Below are 23904 nucleotides of genomic sequence, written 5' to 3' on the forward strand. Positions count from 1 at the left end.
AAAGTGGTGGTTTCAAATTTCGAACACTGTTGCCTTAAGCTTCCACGAATGGAATGAACCTGTCCTTCGGCCCAACCTATCAAATTAAACTATCCTTTCTTTCTCTCCTTAACTAATAGCCCATTGGTTTTATGTTCCACCCAAACATCCTGTTTCCAAACGTAAATGCATGACATTAAGGAATTAATGGTGCAATTCACCGGAGCCATAAGTAATCCATATGTAATCTGTTCCCGTCATCTCAAAACGGATGCAGCTTATTTCCCTCCTTCTCTTGGCTTTAACTCTGAGGGCATGTAGGAGCCCGAGATAAAATGTATCATTACATCTTTATCTCCGCAATGAAGACTGACGGGTTCAAAGGCAGGACACTGTAGCCCGGACTAATATTGAGCTCACATTTTGGAAGTAGACCAGAGCTAATTGAGTAGTGAGCAGGAGAATGCAGAATGTGACTGGAAACCCGGTGCTTTAATTCCGATGCTTCTCCAATGTCGGAATCAGAAGCTGAACCCTCTTCCAGTTTCACGCAGAGTGAGGAAATCCAGCTCTTAGCGTGGACGATATGGAGAAACCAATTAGCTTCAACCTGTAAAGTAAGCATGATATAAGTTTAGGTGTAGTTGTTACACATTGGGCATCACTTCATTGTCACTATGCTCATGCCACTACTTCGCTTTCACAAGTCTCCAGATTGCTCCGCGTAAAAAAAACACCTGTCCTTCTCTGACGACGTCGTTTCTCCGCATCTGCCTCTGACTCACCGTCTCATCCCGTTTCCACTCTCTTTTCACCACGGCTGTGACTGTTATCAACACCCCCTGTCACTCTCTGTATCCGGGCTACAGTTGCTATGACAACCATTTTGCATGCCAATCAGTGGCAGTGACTCATCTCTGTACCTGGTCGCAGCCGTGGCTGTATTTAGGGACGTACGTGTCACAAAGCCTGTGTTTACTGGAAGATTTCCGGCGTGTCTGAGATTACAATGGGACCCTTCTACATGTTGTGCTGCGCTAAGCCTACTGAGACCTACATTGCCTGACTTGAGTCTTGCTGTGGAAACGTGGCTGACATGCTGGTGACCCAATTTGAAACCCTGACACACACAGTCTTAAGAAGGGTCCTGTGATATAACACAAATCCGCTCTCACAGGTTTCTAGGTAACAGTAACTATGGGGACTGGCTGTTTTCCGTCTTTTGGGATGTTGTTGCTAGGCAATGGGATGTGATGGTGAAGAGGTATACAGGCCACTTGTGCCTAAAGTGTGATAACAGTATGTAAGAGGTACAGCAAAGAGAGCCTGTGCTGCAGGGACATCGGGAATTTTTCAATATGGATTTGTTTTGCTGCTATGAAGCACAGAATGGGCATTAGTGCAGAGTGGTGCTCATTTGAGAGAAGGCCTTGGTATAGACACAAGTTGGCATGTGGGCAGAGCAGGCTCTGGTTCCAGCTCTGACTAGCCAGAGTAGGTGGATGACAGGAAACACACAGACATCTCTCAGAGAACAATGTCTGACCAATTTTGCTCTTTTTCTCTCTTCCTCTCTCTCCAGGTCTGTGGATAGCCAGGCGTTCTACCATGCCTGTCCCCCCACCCCTCAATCCCTGCAGACAAAAACACCTACCCCACTCACACACCCACCCTGAACAAAGGGCAGAGCCTTCCACCTCTCCTTCCCCACTTCCCCCATTCATCCTCTCTCTCTCACTTCTCCGCCCTCTCCTCGTCTCATCTCTGCCCTCCTCATCCCGCCTCGTCCACTGCGCTTGTCCCAGGGCCACGAAAAGAACCATTCTCGGCGCAGTCCCTTTCCCGGCGTTCCATCTGCTGACCCTAGTCACATGCTGCCTGTTGCCGTCTCTGATTGGAGCAGGGGAGACGTGGGGCCAGGTCTCGGCCTGTCCCTTCCACTGCGTGTGTCGAAACCTCTCGGAGTCGCTCAGCACGCTCTGTGCCGACAAGGGCCTCCTGTTCGTCCCGCCGCACGTTGACCGGCGCACCGTCGAGCTGCGACTGGCGGACAACTTCATCACGGAGGTGGGCGAGACCGACTTTGTCAACATGAGCGGATTGGTCGATTTGACTCTGTCGCGGAACACCATCCACCTGATTCGACCGATGGCCTTTGCGGACCTGGAGAGTTTGCGTTCCCTGCACCTGGACGGTGAGCTGGAGCAGTAATCAGGTTCTAGGCTCATTGCCGTCCTGAACTTAACTCCCTGGTGTGTTGAATAAACTGGAAAAAGTTGCAACAGAAATAAAATACTGAACAGTTTTATTTGTCTATCTAGGTAATCGCTTGACCATACTGGGACCCAGGGACCTCTCAGGTTTGGATAATCTGCAACATTTAATCATCAACAACAACCAGCTGATCAAAGTCTCAGTCCAGGCGTTTGATGACTTCTTGCTCACACTGGAGGACCTGGACATGTCCTACAATAACCTCCCCAAGTAAGCCCTTCGCCTCTGTCGTGATCAGCAGCACACCTTTGCATCGCCCGTTCACTCATCCTAATCTGTTCTGCTTTGTTAAATGGAAACTAATTTTAATACTCCTGAGTCGCCAGTGCTTAGGTCTGAATATCTAGGGTATGCGGCGGGAGCACAGCTGAGCTCCCGAAACTTCAAGGCGCAGTGGAAATGTCTTGCAGGTGTCAGCAAACACAATGAAGAGAAACTTGCTCAAACTGCTGAGGCTGTGAGAAGAGGACTCAGAGTTCAAGAAACTGAGAGTGAATCAGTTTTGATGAAGCCCTAATTTTCTTTGACTTTGTTTCTGCTGAGACTTGATGAGGGCTCACCTAAGCTCACTCCACCGATACACTAGAGTATCACCATAGCTCTTCTATTTCGTTCATACTGTGTAGAATTACTCTCGTCTCAATCGAGGACAATGGAGACACTTAATAACTCAGAACAATGAGTAGACTCTCCATCAATGCCCTATTCTCCTCTTCATAGAGTCCTATTGGGCTGATGGATTCGGCAGCTTTTGGCTGTCAGCTCTCATTAAAATGTTTCATTTGTCTCCTCTACAGGAGCTCTTTGGCCTCTCTCCAACCTCCACCCCACCATAGGAAGAGAGGTTTAATGATACATACAATAAAAACTCCTGCTGGCCCCGTGTTATCCACTACTCAGTAGATTTAACAAAAGCAAAATTGTTAAAAAGGCTCAAACTTATAAACAGATTGTGTCATATGCGAACTCCTCTGAAGCTCGGTAGCAGCTTATCCAGGTGGAGAGGCCTCACTTGTGTGATTTAATTGTTTGGAAAACCGAGGAGCGCCTGGCATTTCCTTCAGCTTAAATTTGTTCACATAGATTTAGCAAAGTTTTACACAGCAACTCTTGAACCCAGAATCACGGGGTGAACTTTCAGGGACACTAGTGTTCAGCAAGAATGCAGACGTTTTTATTTTAAATCAAAAAGGTGTTTCGACTTGATTTTAGCAAAACTTTCCTCCTCTGCTCTGCATAAATTAGTCTCATGTTATGTATCCAGGCCTTATTTTAAGATGAATTTCATAATGTAATGAAAATCTCAAAGAAGCGGTGCTGCAATATTTCACTTGACTCATCCCTCCTCACACATTTTCTTTTAGAGACATTTCTACTGTATATACAAAGATACACACCATCTGCTCTTGGCTGATTTAAAAGAGTTTGCTCAATTTCACAGCTAAACTTTAAAATCAATTCTTAATGTGTGATATGTGATCACGTGAAGTAGCGATTTTCTCTGTGCTCACTACAGAGCACTACAGTGTCATTAAGATGAAGCATTGACATAATAATGTACGTTTAACTATGACACAAAATAATGAACTCATCTATCCGTCACATCCATCTCCTAAACAAGACCAGAGGCGTAATCTATGCACAAAATGTATTAACTCCTTGAGTCTGTCACTAATACTGATGTTCCTCTGTGTCAATGCTCTTAGGGTACCATGGGAGTCCATTCAGAACATGGCCAGTCTGCACACTTTGAACTTGGATCACAACCTGATAGACCACATAGCAGAAGGAGTCTTCGGAGAGCTGTACAAGCTTGCGAGGCTGGATATGACCTCCAACCGGCTTCGCACCCTGCCCCCTGATCCGTTCTTTGCAAGGTAGCTTTTCTGGAAGAGCTTTTCTGCTCCTCTAAGAAGTGGCAGAGTGTAAATGCTGCTTGGCAGATGACATCACCACAGAGCCACCAGAGTGGTTTTTAACAGGGGCGCACTAGCACTGAAACACAGGTCGACAGCACCGGCCCACAGACACACTGCTCTATGTTGACTCACCCCATTCAATATTTATTTACCATTTCATTATCCCTGTGTACAGTATTAATGCACCTTGGGGAGCATCAAAGACGGCAGGTGTGGGGTTAGATATCAAGTCCCATAGTCTCATTTTAATTCCAACAAATCCCCCAAGCTGGTTGGCCATATAGGTCCCGTCCCTACCTTTTGATATAACCCATGGGGAAATCTCCTGGCATACTGCCTCTCCAGCTGTCATCATGTTGTACCTACAAACATGTGGGGTCTACCAGCAGTAGTGTGTAGTGCCTACAGTGTCTTGCTCTAATACAAAACAAGCAGGTAATCTCATGGAACAGCCGTTGTTTGGTTCGGCTAAGTCGCAAAACTTTATGCAATTATTCTGTCTTAAGAGGGCTTTAAATCATTTTCATAGTATACTGACTTTTAATAGGAAGAATCTTAAAGAGGCTTTAACAGCTGGAATTAGACTCCAATGCCAAAATCTAGATCAGTTACATAGACTCTATAGTTTAGAAAAAACAGTATTCATCTAGAAATACAACCAGAGTTGGCTTCCCTTGTTACAACAAGAGTTTGTGTTCAGCATGCTGGTGATCATGAAGGATTTCCACTGTTCGGCTGTGATTTAGTTCAGTGAGAAGGACACAGTCAGAGCTCCAGTCAAGCTATTGATAGGCTTTGTTTTATGTACATGAAAACCGCTTAACCACTCAGACTCTAAGCCCGCCAGAATTAATGAGCACTTGTAGCCGCCCAGGCTTCTGTTGCTCAGTAAAAGGTAAAATAGTACCGCTTTCCACTAAGCTGATGTGTTGCATGGTTTCTGACTCGTCTACTGAATTTAATTCATGTAAAAAGCTTATAGTGGCACTATATGACAAACCGTGAGCAGCTGTAATAAAGAGAGACGTGTTTTTCTGTCGGCCCGCTGTCAAGAACAAGTTGAAATTTAGGGTCAAATTATCATAAAAGTATACTTTCATAAACTTAGTTTTGCAAACGCCACAAAAAAAAAAATTCAAATTTAAAGTCAAACGTGATTGCTTCCATGAGCAGCTTCTTAAGTAGGCTGTTCTTTACTCGAGATTACTTGTGCTTTCAATCTTGTTTTTTTTGTTTTTTTCCCCGCTGCAGAGAGCTTTACGAAAACACTGCCATTTAAATTTACCCACCGGTGCTTCTCTCACCGTCTCCATATCATTTCATGCTCTCCAAGAAAATGGCTGACTTCACTGCAGGCAATATGTCAAAGAATGAATCCCATATATACTGTTTATACACACACATATATATAAATGGTGTTATGCTACTGTATCCAACCTATTGTTCTACTGTCACGCCAATGTGCCTTAGCTCAGAAAACGACGTTTTTTTGAGTTCATTTAATCCAGTTGCATGCAGATACTTCCTTTTGCAGCAAAACAATGTTTCAGGTTCAGAACATATTGAGTCTCTAATTACATATCAATATAAAAATCTATTTCCTCAACAGTTTAACCGAAAAGGGAGGAAATTGAGCCGACTTAACAAAACAGTTGAAAACATGACAAAGAAGCCAAATCATGACGAGGACATTTTTTTTTGAAAAAGAGGAAGTTGAAAATTGATCAGATCTACACAATTGTGCGAGTGAACTGATTCCTTATCTCTCGTCTTCTTCAGGTCTCAGACCGGTGCGATAAGTCCCACCCCCTACAACACTGTTATGAGTCTAAACTTCGGGGGCAACCCGCTGCACTGCAACTGTGAGCTGCTGTGGCTGCGGCGGCTGATCCGAGGGGACGACATGGAGACGTGTGCCACACCTCCTCACTTGGCTGGAAGGTAAATGTTATCAATCTATCAATGGATTGTCGCTGTCTAATCCACTAAGTCTTAGAATCAACTGTTGATCGTAATCCGTTTAATTAGTGAAGCCTTCTTCAACGTGAGGAGGAGCAAAGGTATCATTTGAAAGCTTAAACGATGTGTCGAGTCAAATTGAAAAGCATCCGTCCATGGTGCCTCACTTTGTACCTGTCAAACTTTTCCCTCAAGCTCTGTTTTAGCACAGATCCAATTTTCCGACCCATTTTATGTCACCTTACTTGGATCGTGATGTTTGTAAGAATAAGAGTGGAGGTTGAACTACAGACAGATAGGCTGTAAGGACTGAAGTTTCAAACCGTGCTGTGATATACAGTATCTGGAGCAATTATTCTGACACTTCAGACTATCACAGTTTCTCTCTCCCTGAATGTGTCTGGTCTAACCCTCTAGTAAAAAGTATGCAGTGGAAAGAAAGGGAAAATGAGCTTCTGCTATGCTCATCTGTCATCACTGTCACCGTTAAATACTTTTTGCTTAGTGTTGTTTTTCCGCAGAGTAGCATGGGGAAATTGTTCAGACTGTGGTGCGTCACTGAACTTAAACATAAAATTGATATATTGATGGGAAATTAAATACATTTTATCGCTCACATTAACGTGACAAAACCAGATCAGAGATAGAAACAAGTAAAAGGGGGACTCTACTCCCCCTTTCTTTCTCATTGGCTTCATCCCTCTTCCTCCTTTCATCCCTCAGGTATTTCTGGTCAATTCCTGAAGAGGAGTTCACTTGTGAGCCGCCTCTCATCACCCGTCACACCCACAAGCTGTGGGTCTTGGAGGGCCAGCGAGCCACACTCAAGTGCCGTTCCATTGGCGACCCTGAGCCAGTCGTCCACTGGGTTTCCCCAGATGACCGCATCATTGCCAACTCATCCCGGACCAGCTCCTTCAGTAACGGGACCTTGGATATGTTAGTAACGGTTGCCCGGGACGACGGCGCGTACACGTGTATCGCAATTAATGCAGCAGGTGAAGCAACTGCTACTGTGGACCTGAAAATAATCCCCCTGCCTCACACAGGGAATAACAACGTGAACACCAAGACCAACAGGAACGTGACAAATGGGATTTTACGTACTGATCCAGGATCCTCGGATATCAGCACAGGGAAAAATGGAGGGATTAACAATGGTGGGGGACGTGGAGGAGAGGTGGAGCAAGGTGACAACGGCAGGACCGTTGAAGAAGAAATAGCTGATGGAAGGAGCTTGGAGGAGGATGAGAGCGAGGAGGAGGAACTGAGGATGGTTGGAGTTATAGGGGTTACGTCAACCTCGGCTCAGGTTCGGTGGGATTTGGGGAGTTTGTCTGCAGCTTACGTGGTCTGGATGTATCAGATACAGTACAACTGCACCGCAGACGACACCCTCGTCTACAGGTCAGTGCAACTTTCTCTGTAAAACACTCACTGTGAATAATGTCCGCCGTTCTACATCTGAAAACATACTTATACACTCACTGAGATTTTCAACAGACATGCCTACTGGTAAAGGTCTTACAGTTACAGCTTCTCCTGTATCAGTCCGTCTCTTCTTCCCTGTTTTCATGCAGAAAGAGAATGACACTTCAGTCGTGCACATGCTCATCCTTGGGCTTGCTCAAGGGATGGATGAAGGGGAGATAGATGAAGGGATGGAGGGGGAAAGGGACTCAATAATTTATCTCCATCACTGTATGACACAAAAGTCATACAGTGATGTCGGTGCATATAGTAGAGTAGAATGGGAGGACAAGTGGATAAACATTGACGGAATAAAGGGGATATAGAGTGAGGAGAGATTTGAGATTTGCTACATATAACATCCAAAGGCAGGTTTATAGTGTCTGACTCTAAGTGTATAAATATATCCACAGCTACATTTATTGACTCATCCATGCCACGATTAATGAGAGGTTTGCTGAAGCAACACAGGAACTTGATGGGATGTGTCATTTTTAATTTGGACTAACATTTAAATCCTCAGTGAGCCATGTCATTTTCTATTTAAAGTGAGATCTCCTGGGCGTCCGTGTTTACCCAGCATGCTCCTAGAGCCAGTGAAAATAATCAAACATTTATAAAGAGCAAATTTGAGGCTGAGGGCTGCAACATTTGTCTTGTTCCTACAAATTATTTAAGGAGACCTCTGCCACACCCTTCCTCATACGTTTATGGTATATCTGCGGAAGAACACAAGTCGAGCATCTAACCTGCGTTCCTGAGAAAGGCTTTGTAAGAGCTGCCAATCTTTGCTCAAAAGTTGATTTGCCTCACTGTGAGCCAATGTTTTGGGCAAAAGAAGAGAAGGAGTGTAGAGCCAAAAAGATAAGAAATAAAAACTAAAAGTTAACATGAAAAGCGACAGATAGCATGTTCTTTTTTTGTGCTCACACTGTGACTCTGTGATACCCTTAAACTAACAATTAAAGTATCAACAGAAAACGTTGGCTGGGATGTTAAGTCTGACTTGAAGAGGATGGAAATGGAGGGAATGAGGCAAACACGAAGAAATCAGATGAATAGACTCAGGACAGGAGTCTTGTCTTGTACAATATGAGAGAGTGTCTCAGATTTTTCGGCTTACTAATGCTAACGCTCCAGCAATAGCACTGCACATAAATTATGCCTGCATGCATTCAGAATTTACTGCCTCTGGATTTACAACCGGAGGCTGATGAAACGTGTGTGGGGTTGTTGCAAAACACTGGGTGAAACAGTGAGAGTGAGATGGGATAAGACGAGGAGAGGTCTGCATTATCTGTGGGTCTGTTTTCTGCTTGACTGTGATTTTGGTATTATTAAGATGGTGGAAAGCTGCAAGTGATATTTGGAAAGGGAGCTAAGTATGTGACAGGAAGAGAACAGTGAAGACAGACAGATGGAAAGATGATTGAAAAAGTGAAAAGTTCTGGCTATAATCAGAAGGATTCAGGGAAAGTACAGAAAATGGCAGCCAAGGGTGAAAAGACAAAAATGATGGATGGGGAGGAGAAAGTAATAGTTTGAGTGATGGATGACGAACGGGTGAATTTGACGATGGGAACGAGGCCCTGAGAGGATTTTCAGTAGGTGTGGAAGAGAGATGGAGGAAGCAGGGGGGAGATGGGAGATGGGTTCTTCTACCCAAATCACCATGGGAGAGATTAAGATGAAAGACGGATGGATGAACGGAGAGAGACAGACAGTGAGGAGGAGAAGGAGGGTGGGCCAAAATAGTTCTCAAAGGAAAAAGCAAGGAAACGAGGGGTGTGGAGAGAGAGAGAGAGAGATGGAGGAGGTATTTAAATGCATCACAGCAATATAGAGGGGAAAAAATGTGTGTACACAACAGAAATACACCTGGGTATGAAAGAAAAGGGGGGAGAGCGGTAGCTGCGATGACTAATGTGACTGAAGAGAAAAAGGTTATAGAGACTAAAGCAAAAACATTTTGGGAAAACAAGCAAATGGAAGTCATTTGAAACAATAAACAAAAAGGAAGTCACAAGGGAGGGGGAGGAAGAGGAAACACACACGAGGAAGCACAGTGAACACAACAAGTGCAAGCAGCCCACCCATAGAGAGGGTGGATGAAAGGATGGAGGTGAGGAGGTGTCCCATTGAAACGCCACATCAAACCTGATGAGTGCAGAGTCTGTACAGTCCCTTGACATGTTTGTGGCAATTACACACGGAGAACTAATTAAATGATCGAATTGAATGAGTGCGATCTGAGCTCCCTCGCTGTGGCATTGCTTCCTCTCCGGAAAATATTCTAATGATAGGGAAACTGCATGGCTAATTAACGCTATCAAGTAAAGGTGGTTTGGCTTATAGCATATGATGCATCTTTAAGTTCAGAGGGGCAAAATAACCAAGGTTGCTTGAACTAGTCATTCAAAGTTGCAACAGAACCTGACAACCAGAGAATGACGCAGGCAGTATTCGTCTGCAAGGTTATGCATTAAACTGAACAGCTGTTTCTCATGTAACTTGGATTCCCGGCTGCCCACATGGCTAAATCTTGCGCTCAACAACAAATAGGGCACACTCGTAAAATGCCCTTCTCTGGGGGTACAAACTTCCAGATAAAGAAAAGTCTGCATCAGCAGAGGTGGAGGCTCAGCTTTGCAGCTCGAGACAAGAAAATGCTGCCAGAGACAAAGAGAAGAAAAGGGGGCGGAGGGGGGGGTAACTGATCTGAAGCTTGACTTAACCAAACAAATCTCACCGCCGTGGAAACAGTAGGGTGGGGATGGCTTTCTCAAAGGAGAGATAGAGATGCCGTGGTTATCCTGAATGTGAGATACAAACTCTCCCACTGTAAGCCGAAATACAAAAAGAGAAAAAGGTTCAGAGAGGAGAACGAGAAGTGTGAAGGCTCTGAGGAAGGAAGGCGGGGAAATCAGTCCCAGAGGACAGATAAAGGGGAAATGGAAGAGGGCAGCATTTTGAAAAGGAGGCATAGCCACGATGCAGGCAGGGATTTTTTTCGAGTAGAGATTTCAATCGTTTTGCCAAACACACCAGCCAAAAATCAAACCACCCAGAAAGTCTGAGAGAGGAGAGAATCCGCCAAAGGGAGTTTTGCTTATGAATCCCAAAAGGAGAGAATGGAGGAGTCTGATTTTATTCTCTCTATCAGAAATTTGAGTCAATATTTTTGGTTTGTTGCAGCTGCTGTACATGTATTTGGCAGGTGGAGAAAAGATACCTGCCCTAATGAACTGAGCTGAGGAGGGAGACAGGGTACCACAGAATTGAAGACAAAGAAGGAACAGGAGTCTCACTGACTAAAAGTGAGCTACACAGTTAGACACTGGTGTGTAGTGTTTCTACTGGTTTAAGAGCAGCAGAGCACATTGTGTAGCTGCTGAATTCAATCGTGTTTAAAGGTCAGTCACATGTGAGACGACACCAGCTTTGATTTTAGAGAAGCTTGTCTAATTCTGATGGCGTCTGTGACAGCGCCAGGTGGGATGTCATCCATGTGGAATCCACAGGGCACCGCTCCCCCTCCCATGACCCTTAGCCTCTCTGATGCCAACTTCACTTCCTTCCTTCCTAGACTGTTGCCTAAATGTTACCATGACATAATTCTATTAATCGTATGGAATCAACTTGTTAAATGGCGTTCAGGCATTCTGCAAATTCTCAAATAACCATGGATTTCCCGAGCTGCTGGGTGAATGTGGGAACTGACCAAACTGGCATGTTTGTCCATGCCCACACACGGGTACCTGAAGGACAAAGAAAAGGAGAGAGAATGCCCCTCCATATTAATGAGGCACTATTTGTACAGCGACCTCTGCGGTACCATCTGTTAGAAAAATCGCCTCGCCTTTTCAGCAAAAATCTAATTTTGTGCAAGAATTTCTGTTTTAAAGCGGATCATCTATGTGCATATAGATGGTAGACAAGTTGCATTATCACCTCTCTGGCAGCCTCAAAAACCATCGGACACAAAGTCAATAGCACATAACATCACACAGCATTATGTGTTGCAGAGCTGTTTCAATGGAATTGTGTTACATTGTAGAGTGAAGGTGCTATCGAGTCCAAACCCTGTGTGGATAGAAAAAAGTGAAATACATTATTGAGAATGTTTAAGTTATTTAAGATGTAGTTTGTTGCTTTCTATTGTGCTTCCGGTGTTTTAAGGAGCAGTTTAAAAACAAAACACTGGCAATCTGTTGGGGAAGAAGTTGCTTTATGAATCACCGCCGCTCAAGGTACGCCAGTGGGGGCATTTTGTACATGACAGAGCCAAGTTTCATATTAGTGTCAGATGTCCTCTAAAGTGTGCAGGCGGCAGGAGTGCAGGAGCTTTGACAAATTTCACAATTTCGCTGCAGTCACAACAGGACCAACCTTCCTGCTGGGTACTCAAAGAGTCAAGTTTGGCACCGAATTTAATGGGACCAGTAACAATCGCACGGGGACAAAGAGAGGAGGATGTTGGAAAGAGAATCATGCAGAGTTTAGGAAATAATGAGAATTATAATGAAAGTGGAGCCACAGCAAAGGGACGTACAGATGAAAAGGGAAGGGGTGAGAGTTTTACAGTCGAAAGCAGCGTGCTGAGAAATAGACGGATGACAGCATGGGTTGTGTGTCACTGAAATTAAAGGATACATGTAGAACCTGAGAATGTGTGGTATGGCAACACCACACATTTACTGACACTAATTATAAAGCATATTCGACAGAGCACTGAACCAATATATAAATAAATCAAAAAACACTGTGGTTCACTGTATGAACTATTTTCTTTTACTGAAGAAATCAAACATCCAGAGAGGCTTTCATTTTCTGTCATGTTTTGTACAATATGATATTGCTGGTGGGATATGATACCAGCAGCTTATTTTAGCCTGGCATGAGTCTGGTAACTTATACAAGACATCATACAAGAAACAAGATAAGTGCATCTGCTGAGGCAGGGATAGATAAGGATGTAAGGAGAGATATAACAGCGGGGCAGGGAGGAAGTAAGAAAAGACCAAAGACTTGAGGACTGTGGGGATGGAGAGAAGAAAGGAAAGAAGGGAGGGACGAATCGGAGAGACTAAAGTAGAGTTTTGCCCCCGGGGAGGAGATGATTAAGTGTTCAACTACTGTGTCAATACATGTGTCAATTCACATCAGCGGCAGGGGAAGGAAGGAAAAGACGAGGGGTCAGCACTCAATACATATGTCAACATGCATTATGCTGTAAGGTCAAAGGAAGGGAGGAAGTGATTACAGGAAGTAGAAAGGACCAAGTCCTACTTCCCTTATAATGTGTTCAATGTATAATTGAGAGAACGTTGGAAGAAATATTGGAGAGAGACAAATACTGGGGGAGAAGAAAGAGGCCACGAGAAGGAATGGAAATGAGAGGAAACAACTGAATGAGGCAGAGAAAGAAAACCAGGCCAAACGAGAGAGAAAGAGCCGAACGAGAGGGATAGATTTAGGAAAGCAAAAAGATAGAAGGAGGGATGAAACAAAGTCCAGAATGGAGGGAGGGAAATAAAGACTGACAGAAAGACAGATCAAGGAAAACAGAAGAAGAGATCGGGCTAAATCGAGGGCGACAGCAACAAGACAGTAAGGAGTCCGACGAATCAGGATCCAAAAATGGAGGAAAGAGTAACAGAAGAGAGGACATGACATGGAAAAAAGAAAACAAGGGCAGTGTAGATGTCAGCCAGAGGAAGAGTTAATTGCGTTGTTGTTCCTCCTCGTCCGTCTCTCCTCAGCCGCTCTCACTCTCCGTGCCCAATCTTGTCTGGTGTCAGACCACCAGGCTCGGCAGCACGGAGAGAGAGAGAGGGAAAAAAAGAGGGGAAGAAACAAGGCAGCAAGAGAACAAGAGAGGGAGAGGGGGGAAGAAAGATGGGGAAAGGGGGACATAATTCTACTACTCCTTTATCCCCTCTGCTATCACTCGTTCTTTTCCGCTCTCCCCCACTCGCTCCCGGGTACTAATAATTACTTTGTTTCTGTGTCACCAGCTTGAACAAAGCTCTCCCTGGTCTCTTTCACGTTCTCTCTGCATCTGTATCTGTGTGTGTGTGTGTGTGTGTGTGTGTGTGTGTGTGTGTGTGTGTGTGTGTGTGTGTGTGTGTGTGTGTGTGTGTGTGTGTGTGTGAGCGCCATTGCAGGGTTTAACCATAATTAGAAGGAGACAGACACACACACATAATCTTCGTATGTCAGTAGACAGACAACAAAGCCGTGATCTGCGAATCCCGGGCAGATGATGATAACGACAATAACCCTGCGCCTCTTCAACCAAACCAGTTCAATCAATCAATTTGTTTTGTTTCAGGGCGGCGCACCAACTTGTGAGGCACACACTTTATATTCATGAGCATGTGTCGCCTTGAGAACACTTTAGGTGAATATCGTTTCATGTGACCAGGATGCGTCTGCAAAGCACGGTGCTGTGTATTTGCACATGTGACAATAGGCATATAAATATTGTTAAACATGCATAATGCAGTGAGTAGAAGGGAATCAGCCTATAAAACATGCATGTGTTTGTGATGTGTTCGGGTCTTCCATGTATATTTCAGTGGATTTGACTATTTCTGTCGCTGCTATCGTGGCTAAAGCAACTGGAGAGGTAATTCATGATCTCATATGGGATGGAGCAATGGTTTGGAGACGGGTGGTGATATAGGGAGAGGGGGCGAGGGAACGGGAGCAAGAGAAATATAAGATGAAGAAGAGAAGAGGAGTGACCTTGGATGTTGAAGAGTGGTACACACAGTTATAGCTGTGGCTAATAGAGACATAGTGCAATGACTGTGAAAAAGAGGAAGGCTGGGAGGTCAGGTATGGAGCCCGGTGAGAATCAGCTATGGATTAGCGACGAGCAGAGGAGACAAAGAGAGAGAAAAACAAAGGGGGAGAAGAAGGAATGAACATAACTGGAAAATAAATCAGATGATACCAGCTGCCAAGAAACAGGTTGAACGAGAAACATAAAAGATGCACCACGGCAGATTTAGGCAACAGAGGAAGAAAGGACCCGTGATTACAAAATGAAAAACAAAGGCAAGAGGATATTGAGAGATAAGTGGGAGTGACTGATCAGCAAAAAGATGGAAATCTGTTCATAAAAGATGGATGAAAAAGAATAAGAAGGACAGACTTGGGGAGGGAAGAATGGAGGACAGGGTAAATAGAGGTAGGCGTATTGAAGGGCAGGATTAGAATAATAACTCAAGGATACACTGAAGGTGTGTGTGTGACTCAACGGTGGAATGATTGAACAGTTTGATGTCGTCCTAGTTTATCGCAGCAACAAACAAAGAAGGATTCAGTTGTTTTATATTAATGCAAACACATAGAAACAAATTCATAAATCAACCATGATAGAAAGTAGAAAGGGAAGCAGCAAAAAAAACAACAGCTTCTTTTCAAGACGCAAATCCACGAAGCATGTATTTGCAATATTAATGACGCTGAGACACGGAGTGACAGGGGGAAAGACATGACATGTGAAACCGGCTCGTATTAACATGACAGTGAATCAGAGTAATAGAAACCCTGGCTGAATATAAGCTATGAGCACAACTCCCCGCGGTGATGGTCAAGACTGCCTTGCGAGATCTATCAAATAAATGCAGACACATATAAAAGGCTCCAGATGAACCGACACAACTGTAATATTTCTTCAGGCCTTTTATAAGCCAATAATGCGACCAAGGCTTTTTATTCAGGCAGCGGCAGAGTGATGAGTGCAGCTTTTTGCATGTTTCATCTAATCAATTTAATCTGAGCATCCATGCTCTTACCACTGGACTTGCTGAGCAGTTCCTGATTGCCTTTGACACGCTCTCATTTTCGGTTTTCAATCCTGAGATGTTTGGCTGAATTGATTCTGGTTCTCAAGATTCCTCGCTCTCTTTGCTGCAAGAATATATAAAACGGCACTTACTCCAAAAAACCCTCCATTTTCCTACTTTCTGTCCCAATTTTATTTATTGCTCTGAAGTTTTCAGACGCGCTGTCAGAGTCCATCATTTCACAGAGACAGTTTTGAAGTTCTTCCAGTCAGGCGTCAGTTGGAGGAGACGTTTAAAGTAATTAATGCGTGAAAAGAGAGTAATGGATGGCAGCATTTCCTGCCTCATTATGGCAAATGGGATTTAGCGCGTACTCTCTTCTTGTTGAACCGTCGCATATTTTGTACCATTATGTTTTTTTGCTTGTTTGGAATTCACTCTGATCCAACAAGACAATTTTCATGTCAGTGTTTACTTTTTGAAAGAGAGAGAGGGAGATGACCATTATTCTGGGAAATTATCCCAGGGAGGATGAACAAGGGATATATTTGGTGTGTGGATATTACATGAAGAGTAGCTTTCACTAGCCAAATAATGAGCCTTTGCCATGGTAACACACACCTGGTCCCCACAGTTGCACCAGCGCGGAGAATGACTTAATTGGTGACAGCGTTAGAAAGCAATCTTTAGCGACCTAACGACCTCAGGATAAGGCTGATTTTAATGAGACCGCCCCATGTGTCCGTTCAGGTTGTACTGGGACTTTGGGTGTCAGAGAGTACATTGTAATTCCTTATCAAGTCAGAGTGAGCTTGTGCAGGAAATGAGTTTGGAGGCAGTTCTGGGCCAATCCTCACTATTCACATCCCCCCAGGCCATTTCCTAAGGCAGTGTTTCCACTCGCTGTATTTCTTTTAATCCAAAAAATGTTACCTGTGCAAACGCTATTCTGCACTTAAATTCCTGTTAAATCATTGAAATCCACTGATCAATATCCCTTCTCTGCAGTGCTATAACTCAAATCAATAGGTCGGCCCTGTGGCTTGCTTCGACCACTGTTGTGTTTCCTCGCATTATTCAAAACACAGAACTTCTTATTTCTCCAACAGTGGCATGTTTGTGAGAGCTGACAATGCTTCTCTTACAGCAGCTTATTTTCCGCAATTCACCGCTGTCCTCCGTCTCTTTATTTTGAATGTATCGGACGCAGACTAAGGTGACGGACCTTCTGCAGCGTGTCCGCCAGTGTCTGAGTCACACTAGATGGCATTTATATAAGTCCGAGAGGAGCTGCAACGGTTGGCAACAGACAGTGCAAATAAGCTCTTTGATGTGGCGTGAAAAAGGAAAGCAAAAAAGGGACTTGGAGAGCAGAAAAATGAAAAAATACAGGAGAGGAGAAGAAAAATAAATCACTGACAAAAAATTCATAGCTGCAACAAAAAAAGTACACAACACACAATTGCCCACACAAGAGGGTTGGACAAAAGAGGGCAAAGTCATACCCATCAGCGACAAGACACTTGAGCTGCGCTACAGTCTCCCACACACACACACACTTTACCCTCGCAGGTCACATACACCAACCCACGAATGTAAAATACACACAGATTTGTACTCTAGCGCCTCGTAAATACAAACAGACAACCAAGTGCACGCTGACTAGCACACGCAACTCATGTGGAACCTGTTCCCCTCCGTTCCCATCGCCACGTCTCTCGTTATTGTTGTTTTTCCCTCGCCTCCCTCTGCCTCTCCACGGTTCACCTATCTTCTGTTTGTTACTTCCAACAGCTGCTCGAGCACTGGAAATGAGGACACATCCAAATCACTCTGCTATTTATTACCCCCACGCAAGCGCTCGCTCATTAGACACATGCAGGCACGCATTTGGAGTTGAAAGACGGCAGAACACCCCCTCGCTCGAGATGACACTCGTTTCCCTTCTCTCATCAGAATCCTGCCTGGTCTTTACAGTAAGGCGAGCCCTAACCGTTGAACCTAAAATGGCCTCTTTTTTCAATGCAAGGTCCCACAAAATGGCTTGAGTTCGGCTTCTCGAAGGGATTGGAGTAGGAGCACGCACACATACACACAGCCCTGCACTCCAAATGAGCAGACAGAGTTCTCTTTTCATGTTCCCTGGGCGCGCGCTCCATCAATAGCCTCATTTTCCCTCTCTCCCCCTGCTGCAGTATCCACTCCTGCGCCGTCTCTTGCCATCCTTTCACCCCCCCTCCTATCCGCTGCTTCATTTCCAGCGTTCAAGCCTCTTAGTTCCACAATAGGGAAAATATTCAGGCTATGACTTGAGGTTACTGCAGATATTTTACATTTCACTTTGCAGAGGGTGCGCAGCAGGCTTGTTTGTTTCACCGACTTCTTTTCTTTTTCTGTCTTTAGAATTCTGCCTTCAACCAGCGATCGGTTCCTGTTGAAGAACCTGGTGTCCGGAGTGGACTACAACCTGTGCGTGCTGGCCATTTTTGACGACACAATCACGTCATTCGCAGCAACAAAAGTACTGGGCTGCACCACATTCTCCACCAAGGATGTCTACCCAGCATGCCGCTCTCTCCAAGCCCACTTTTTGGGCGGAACACTTACCATCCTGGTTGGCGGTGTTGTTGTGGTCACCTTACTCGTGTTCACTGTGGCGCTCATGGTCCGCCATCGCGTTTGCAATCATGGCGACCACATGATCTGTCACAGCGGCAACACGGAGGCAGGAGCCTGCTGTCAAGGTGGAAGCGTAGGGGGTGGGGACAAAGGGGGGAACGGCGGCGGGTGCTACCAATCGAATGGTTCGGGGGACGTGATGATGGTGGTCCTACCCAATGGTGTCTCTTCCAAAAGAGGAGGGGAGAAGGACAAGGAAAAGGAGAAGGAAAAGGAAGCAGCCAATTCAGCTTCCGCTCTCCCTCCAAAACTCCCCCCAAAGCCCAGGCCCAAGCCTAAAGTCAGCCTGGAGCAGTTTCTTTCAGCTGGGGGGGTAGTTTCCACGACGGCAGGGGCTGTAGGGGAAATGGCGTTGGTGGTGAGGCAGAGGAAGCTGGAGAAGGCGCCGCCCTACACACCTGAAAGTGACAGAACTCCCCTGTACTACTCCCCTTCCCCCCCATCCACCCTTCCCCGCCAGTCACGCTCCAGGGACCACCCAAAACCCCGTCTGGAGCGAGAACTGACGACTCGGGCCAGTTTCTCTCTGGCTGCACCTCTGAGAGACTCAGAGCTCATGGACTGGAGGATAATGCCCCGGGGCAGGGACCACTGGAACTCCTCACAGGCTTATCAGAGCCCTCTAGCCCTTCGAAGTCCTGCACGCGGGACTGTTAGCAAACGGCGACACTCGCTGGACATGGGCTCGTCTGTTGCCCTAGCGACTGACGCGGCGGCGACGGTTGCCAAGCGCTACGGCGCTGTCAGTTACGCCAAGCGACTGAGCGTCATCTGGACGAGGCGGAGCCAGTCGCTTCATGGAATGCTGGTGCACTGCGCCTCCACAACGAGCACGGCATCTTCAACGACCAGCGAAGAGGGAGAATCTGGCGGGGGGTTTGGAGCACGCTGCCAGTTCCAACGAGGATACATCCACGCGTACAACACCACCAACTCCAACTCTAACATTGGGATCACGACTGGGAAGGCCGGGAGTGTAAAAGACAGAGGGCGGGAGAGAGGAAAGGACGGAAAGAACGCCGAAGAACTGGAGGAAAGTGTTGTGTAGTGGTTAGTGGATCAGAATGAAACAGGTTAAGAGGGATAAAGGGTTCTGCAAGAGGACCGTTTGAACAGGATTTTGATTTGAGCAGAGTAAGGAGGCAGGACAGGGGGAACATGATGGCAGTTGAGGAAGAGAAGGTTGATTTGACTGGGGAGAAGTCAGGAAGAGAGGAGAGGAGAGGAGGAAGTGCAGCTGGAAGTGAGGTTGAGATTTTTAAGAGGTTCTCTACAGCTGACCTGAAGAGTGACGGGACGAAAAATGTGTGAGAAAGTGTAATACAGGGCAGATTTAAAATTGAGGTAGAAAATGAACATAGTAACAAACAAACAAAGCTCCAGGCAGAGACAGTGACAGTTGTGGGACGAGCCAATGTAAGAGAGGAGAGAGAGAGACGTAATCAAACGAAAAACATCAATAGAGCAACAAGATGAAGGTTATATAGCAGAGACAGAGATGGCGTGGCTTCTAAGTAATTCTTAAAACTAACAGAACCAGACTCCTGTTAACATTTCAGTTCTCCTGGGACCCGGCACTCACAACACCACGAGGGTTTAGGCTGGATCAAGAACGTCTACACACTCGGAAATTTGGGCAAATTACCTCCCTCTGACAAAAATGCAGCAGTAAAAGAAAACATTTCGAGTCCATAGCCGTACTATGTTATCTTTGTTTTTGGCTCCAGCACCGATGGCCAGTTAGAAACTCTTTTTCAAAACAAAATGAATGTGACTTTTATGTGTCCTCTGTGGCTGGACAATGATTTGGGCTCGCCATGCCTGTGGATTATGGGAGCATAAATACAGCGCCGGGTGCATTGGACATGATCAATCGATATGGACTGGGGAGAGCGAGAGGAGCAAAGACATTATTAAAAAGAAAGTCATCGGGATTACTATGGAGTCGATATGGATTACAAAATGGAAGAGGCAGGGCTGTGTGGTGGAACATGTGCACATGTGCATTCCTGACAGACAAGATCAGATTGGATCTAGCACAACTATGGACCAAACAAATGAATAATGATAATGAATGCATAGGTGTGCATTCACTGACGGATCAGGGACAGGATGTGTGTATGAGTGCCTGTGTGTGTATTTGTGTGCGCACATGTTTAAGAATGTTTGTCAGGGGAAATCCAGTCAATCCCTCTTCAAATTGGTTTCATGCTCTCTGGACATGGCTGTAAAAGAATACGTCTGAAAATTTTAAAGTGAAAAGGCATTTTCACCAGAACAAATATCAATCACAGCAACAAGGCTTGGTCAGAAAGCAGCAACCATCATTGGGAAAGTACGATTTCAGAACCATTTTTTGTGACTTCAGGTGTTTTTGTGCAACATGGGTTCACGGTAAATCCAAACAGTGAATGTTTTCAGAAAGGAACCAGTAAAAGAAACATGAAGCCACTGGCGATATAAACTCTTCATTGGGAGAACTACCTTGGACCGAATGATCCATGAGGACAGACAACAGAGACTTTTAAAATCATCTATAAATGGGAAGAGAAAAAAAAAGAGAAAACTGGAAGAGTACATATATATAGTATACATATATATATCTATATATATATATAAAATGATGTTACTTGTCGCACCATGTGTTTCTGTTTTCTGGGGAATGATGTTAGGATCAAATACAAAATATGTGTGATTTTTTTGTTTTCTAAACAAAGAATCTTCAAGATTAGAACACAAAATGTTGATTATTACTACGCATAAAAATAAAGATCAAAACAGATACTGAAGAAGCACACAAACACATAGCACAAAAACGCACAAAGTGCCAAGCACACACACCCCAAAATACAAACACACACAAACAGAAGCCTACAAAACAGAGCCAATTACATTAAGAAAAATGACTTTTACCATTACTGTTGTTTCCTTTCTGTTTTTCTTTCATTTTGCCAAAGTCAATATTGTTCTCTGGACTTGATAAAAATAATAAAAATTACACGTTTGAAACAGACAGACTCATCAACACATGGGAGTAAGTTGTGTGTTGTGTTTGTGTGCATGTAACTGTACAGATGTACTTTAACTGCATTTTGCACAAAGCACATAATGTAGGTGTACTTAATTGCTCAGTTAATTTGTAGATAGGTAAAAAGGATCGACATTTTAAGAGGATTCATTGGAATTTAAGTCAGTTCTACTTTCTGATAGAAAAACATGAATAAAAAAAATATCTGTGTTTTGGCTTAGTGTGAATTTGGAGAGAAATCTGAGGACGATGGAATGTTCAGAGCTCAAGGCAAACCTGTGATTAGAAGGTATTTCAGGGCATCTATGTCTCTGCAGCAAAAATGAAGTTGTTTACTCGTCAGTCGCTGGACTTGATTAGAAGGTAGGCTAACCTTCTGGAGGTAATTAACAAATATGACGGAGAAAGGATGCAATGGGAAAAACTGTGAATAAAAGAGAAGCAAACTGATGGAAAGAGGACGATCAAGGGAAATTCAAAAAGATACAAAGCTGATCCTACGCACAGAAGAGGAGCGTGAGCTCGAGTGACAACAACAAAAAAGCAGTTAGACTAATTAATCATATTCGGATGATTTGATATAATAAACCATATCTACTGGTTTTACACAGTCTAATGTACAACATTATGAGACCTTTTCACTGCCCTCCTCCACAGCGACAGAATCGATATAATCTGTATGCATAATAAAGGTGTCTAATTTAATTTAATTTACTGTAGAAACCAAGACAGTAAACTGAAAGGGGATAAATGCTGCAGAGCAAGGGTTAGCTTGGCGTACTTTGATTAAATGCCTAAAGTGGTGAGTATAAATGAAGTCTAACATCTGGGAAGAAAAATACACATTTCTCCTTCCCTGAATCTCGCCCAGTTGTCTCACTGACTTCTCTCCTCTTGCATGTTGTTTATTTTCTTTGCGAACATTATAATGTGATGCTTATAGAGAGAGAGAGAGACACAGAGAGAGAGGGAGAGATGCGAGAATGCTGACACACCGAGATATGGACTAATAGATGATGATGAGCAAGGGAAAAAGGGGAGAGAAGTAACGGAAGGGGGGAGGTCATTGTGTTCAGCTTTCAGTGTGTGTGTGCCTCTGCATATATCCATGGCTCATTGTGCTAATTTTGTTGAATGTGTGTGTGTGCTGTTGTTATTTCTGTCATGTAAGTACTTTGCCACAATCTATTAACAGACAGATAAAAGATAATTTAACCACAAAGGGATCACATGAGCCTTAGCAACAGAGTGTGTGTCTGTGTGTGTGTGTGAAAATGTTGCTTTGCCTTTTGAGCTGTAGACACCAGACAGCGCCTGAGTGATGGTCAGTGACATCTCTGAAGAGGTAGAAAGAAGAGAGAGAGAGAGTGTGTGTGTGTGTGTGTGTGTGTGTGTGTGTGTGTGTGTGTGTGTGTGTGTGTGTGTGCGTGTGCGTGTGTGTTTGTGTGTGTGTATGTGTGTGTGTGTGTGTGTGTGTGTGTGTGTGTGTGTGTCAGGCTTCAGGTTAGAGGACAATGTGATTTAAACTCATAAGTGGCCTCACTAAAAGCTACGGTCACCTTTGAGGAAGACGGAGCGTGAACATGGGTGACTGCCCCCCCTCCCTTCTCTTTCTTTGCTGGAGGCGAAACCCTGGCCCAATTTGACTAATTAAAACATGCTGAGTAATGCACACACACACACACAAGCTAACCTTTCAACACGCCCTTTCACAAATGCGCATATATATACGTACTAAGATAACCTTGAGGCCGTGGCATTTGTGTTTTCCTGTACATGTTGGGTGTGTATGTGGACACGTCTTCAAAGGCTACAGCTGCCTTTAGCCAAACGTCCTCTGACATTTGCAGCTATGATCAAGGTGCGATGCCTTCGCCTGCAGTCTGTTGAGTAACTGCTGAGTCAGGATGCAACAGGACCCGACCCACCTGCGCCCGAAACCAGCTGGACAAGTTGTGCAACACGCTGATGTGAGCCACGACACAAAACTGGACAGAGACCCTTCAAATCACCTCAGTGTCACACACAATTGATTGTCACATCAAATAACTACAATCCAAAGATGTTTCTATGGAATTCATCCAGGTTCATCAACAGTGCAGAGTCTGAAATTATGAGTCGAACTGGTTTCCTTCAAAATAGCTGAATAGACGTGAGGTGTAAGAGAATCGTAAGGTTCCTTTAACTAAGACTCAACCTTCTGTAACTCGCCCAGGACTTGAATTGATGAGTGTGTATATGTTGCAGGGACATAATCCTGAATATGAATAACACTGTAAAGAAATATCATAGAGAATATGCAACAAGACTCATTTTTAATACTCTGATACTCCGATGCTCCAAATGCACAAATATATGACTGGTATTCCTAGCATGAGGATGTTAATGGTCAAATTAACCTAATTTGCACTTGGAGGTTTAACATTCACATTTCTATCAAATATATTTTGTTATCTTTGCAATGCAGAGGCACGGGTATTGTTCTTGTCAATTGCATTTTTAAAGCCAACCCGTATCTCAGGAAAGAAGACGATCATTAAAAAAACTGTTTTGGCGCATCAATCAGTTGTTGACAGCAGAATGGTATAGACCTTCTGTTGGATGACAGAGTGGGAGTCTGTTATACAACAGAAGATCTATACCATTTTGCCTTTTACCATATGTTCATGTCGTCTGGTTACATGGACGCTAAAGCTCTGCTATGTCATCCTGTCACTTTGAAATTCAAAGAGTTGTAGGTTCTTACATGAGCTAATGAATTATTGACGGTAATGTAATGCTTTTTTTACGGGTCACT

The 23904-nt window shown here is 44.4% G+C and overlaps 2 protein-coding genes across 2 annotated transcripts in view; one reads left to right on the forward strand and one right to left on the reverse strand.

Annotated features, from left to right (window-relative positions):
• Positions 1-23904, reverse strand: part of pcxb (pyruvate carboxylase b) — a 269473-nt gene that overhangs the window by 90760 nt on the left and 154809 nt on the right. The window lies entirely within an intron of this gene.
• On the forward strand, positions 1588-19127 carry LOC132996063 (leucine-rich repeat and fibronectin type-III domain-containing protein 4). The gene is made up of 6 exons (XM_061066372.1): positions 1588-2173; positions 2301-2463; positions 3960-4130; positions 5952-6113; positions 6855-7538; positions 17804-19127. Exons 1-6 carry the CDS (start codon positions 1588-1590, stop codon positions 19125-19127), a joined length of 3090 nt encoding a protein of 1029 aa, XP_060922355.1.

The sequence above is a fragment of the Limanda limanda genome, chromosome 22 (assembly GCF_963576545.1).
Source record: "Limanda limanda chromosome 22, fLimLim1.1, whole genome shotgun sequence".
Taxonomy (NCBI): Eukaryota; Metazoa; Chordata; class Actinopteri; order Pleuronectiformes; family Pleuronectidae; genus Limanda; species Limanda limanda.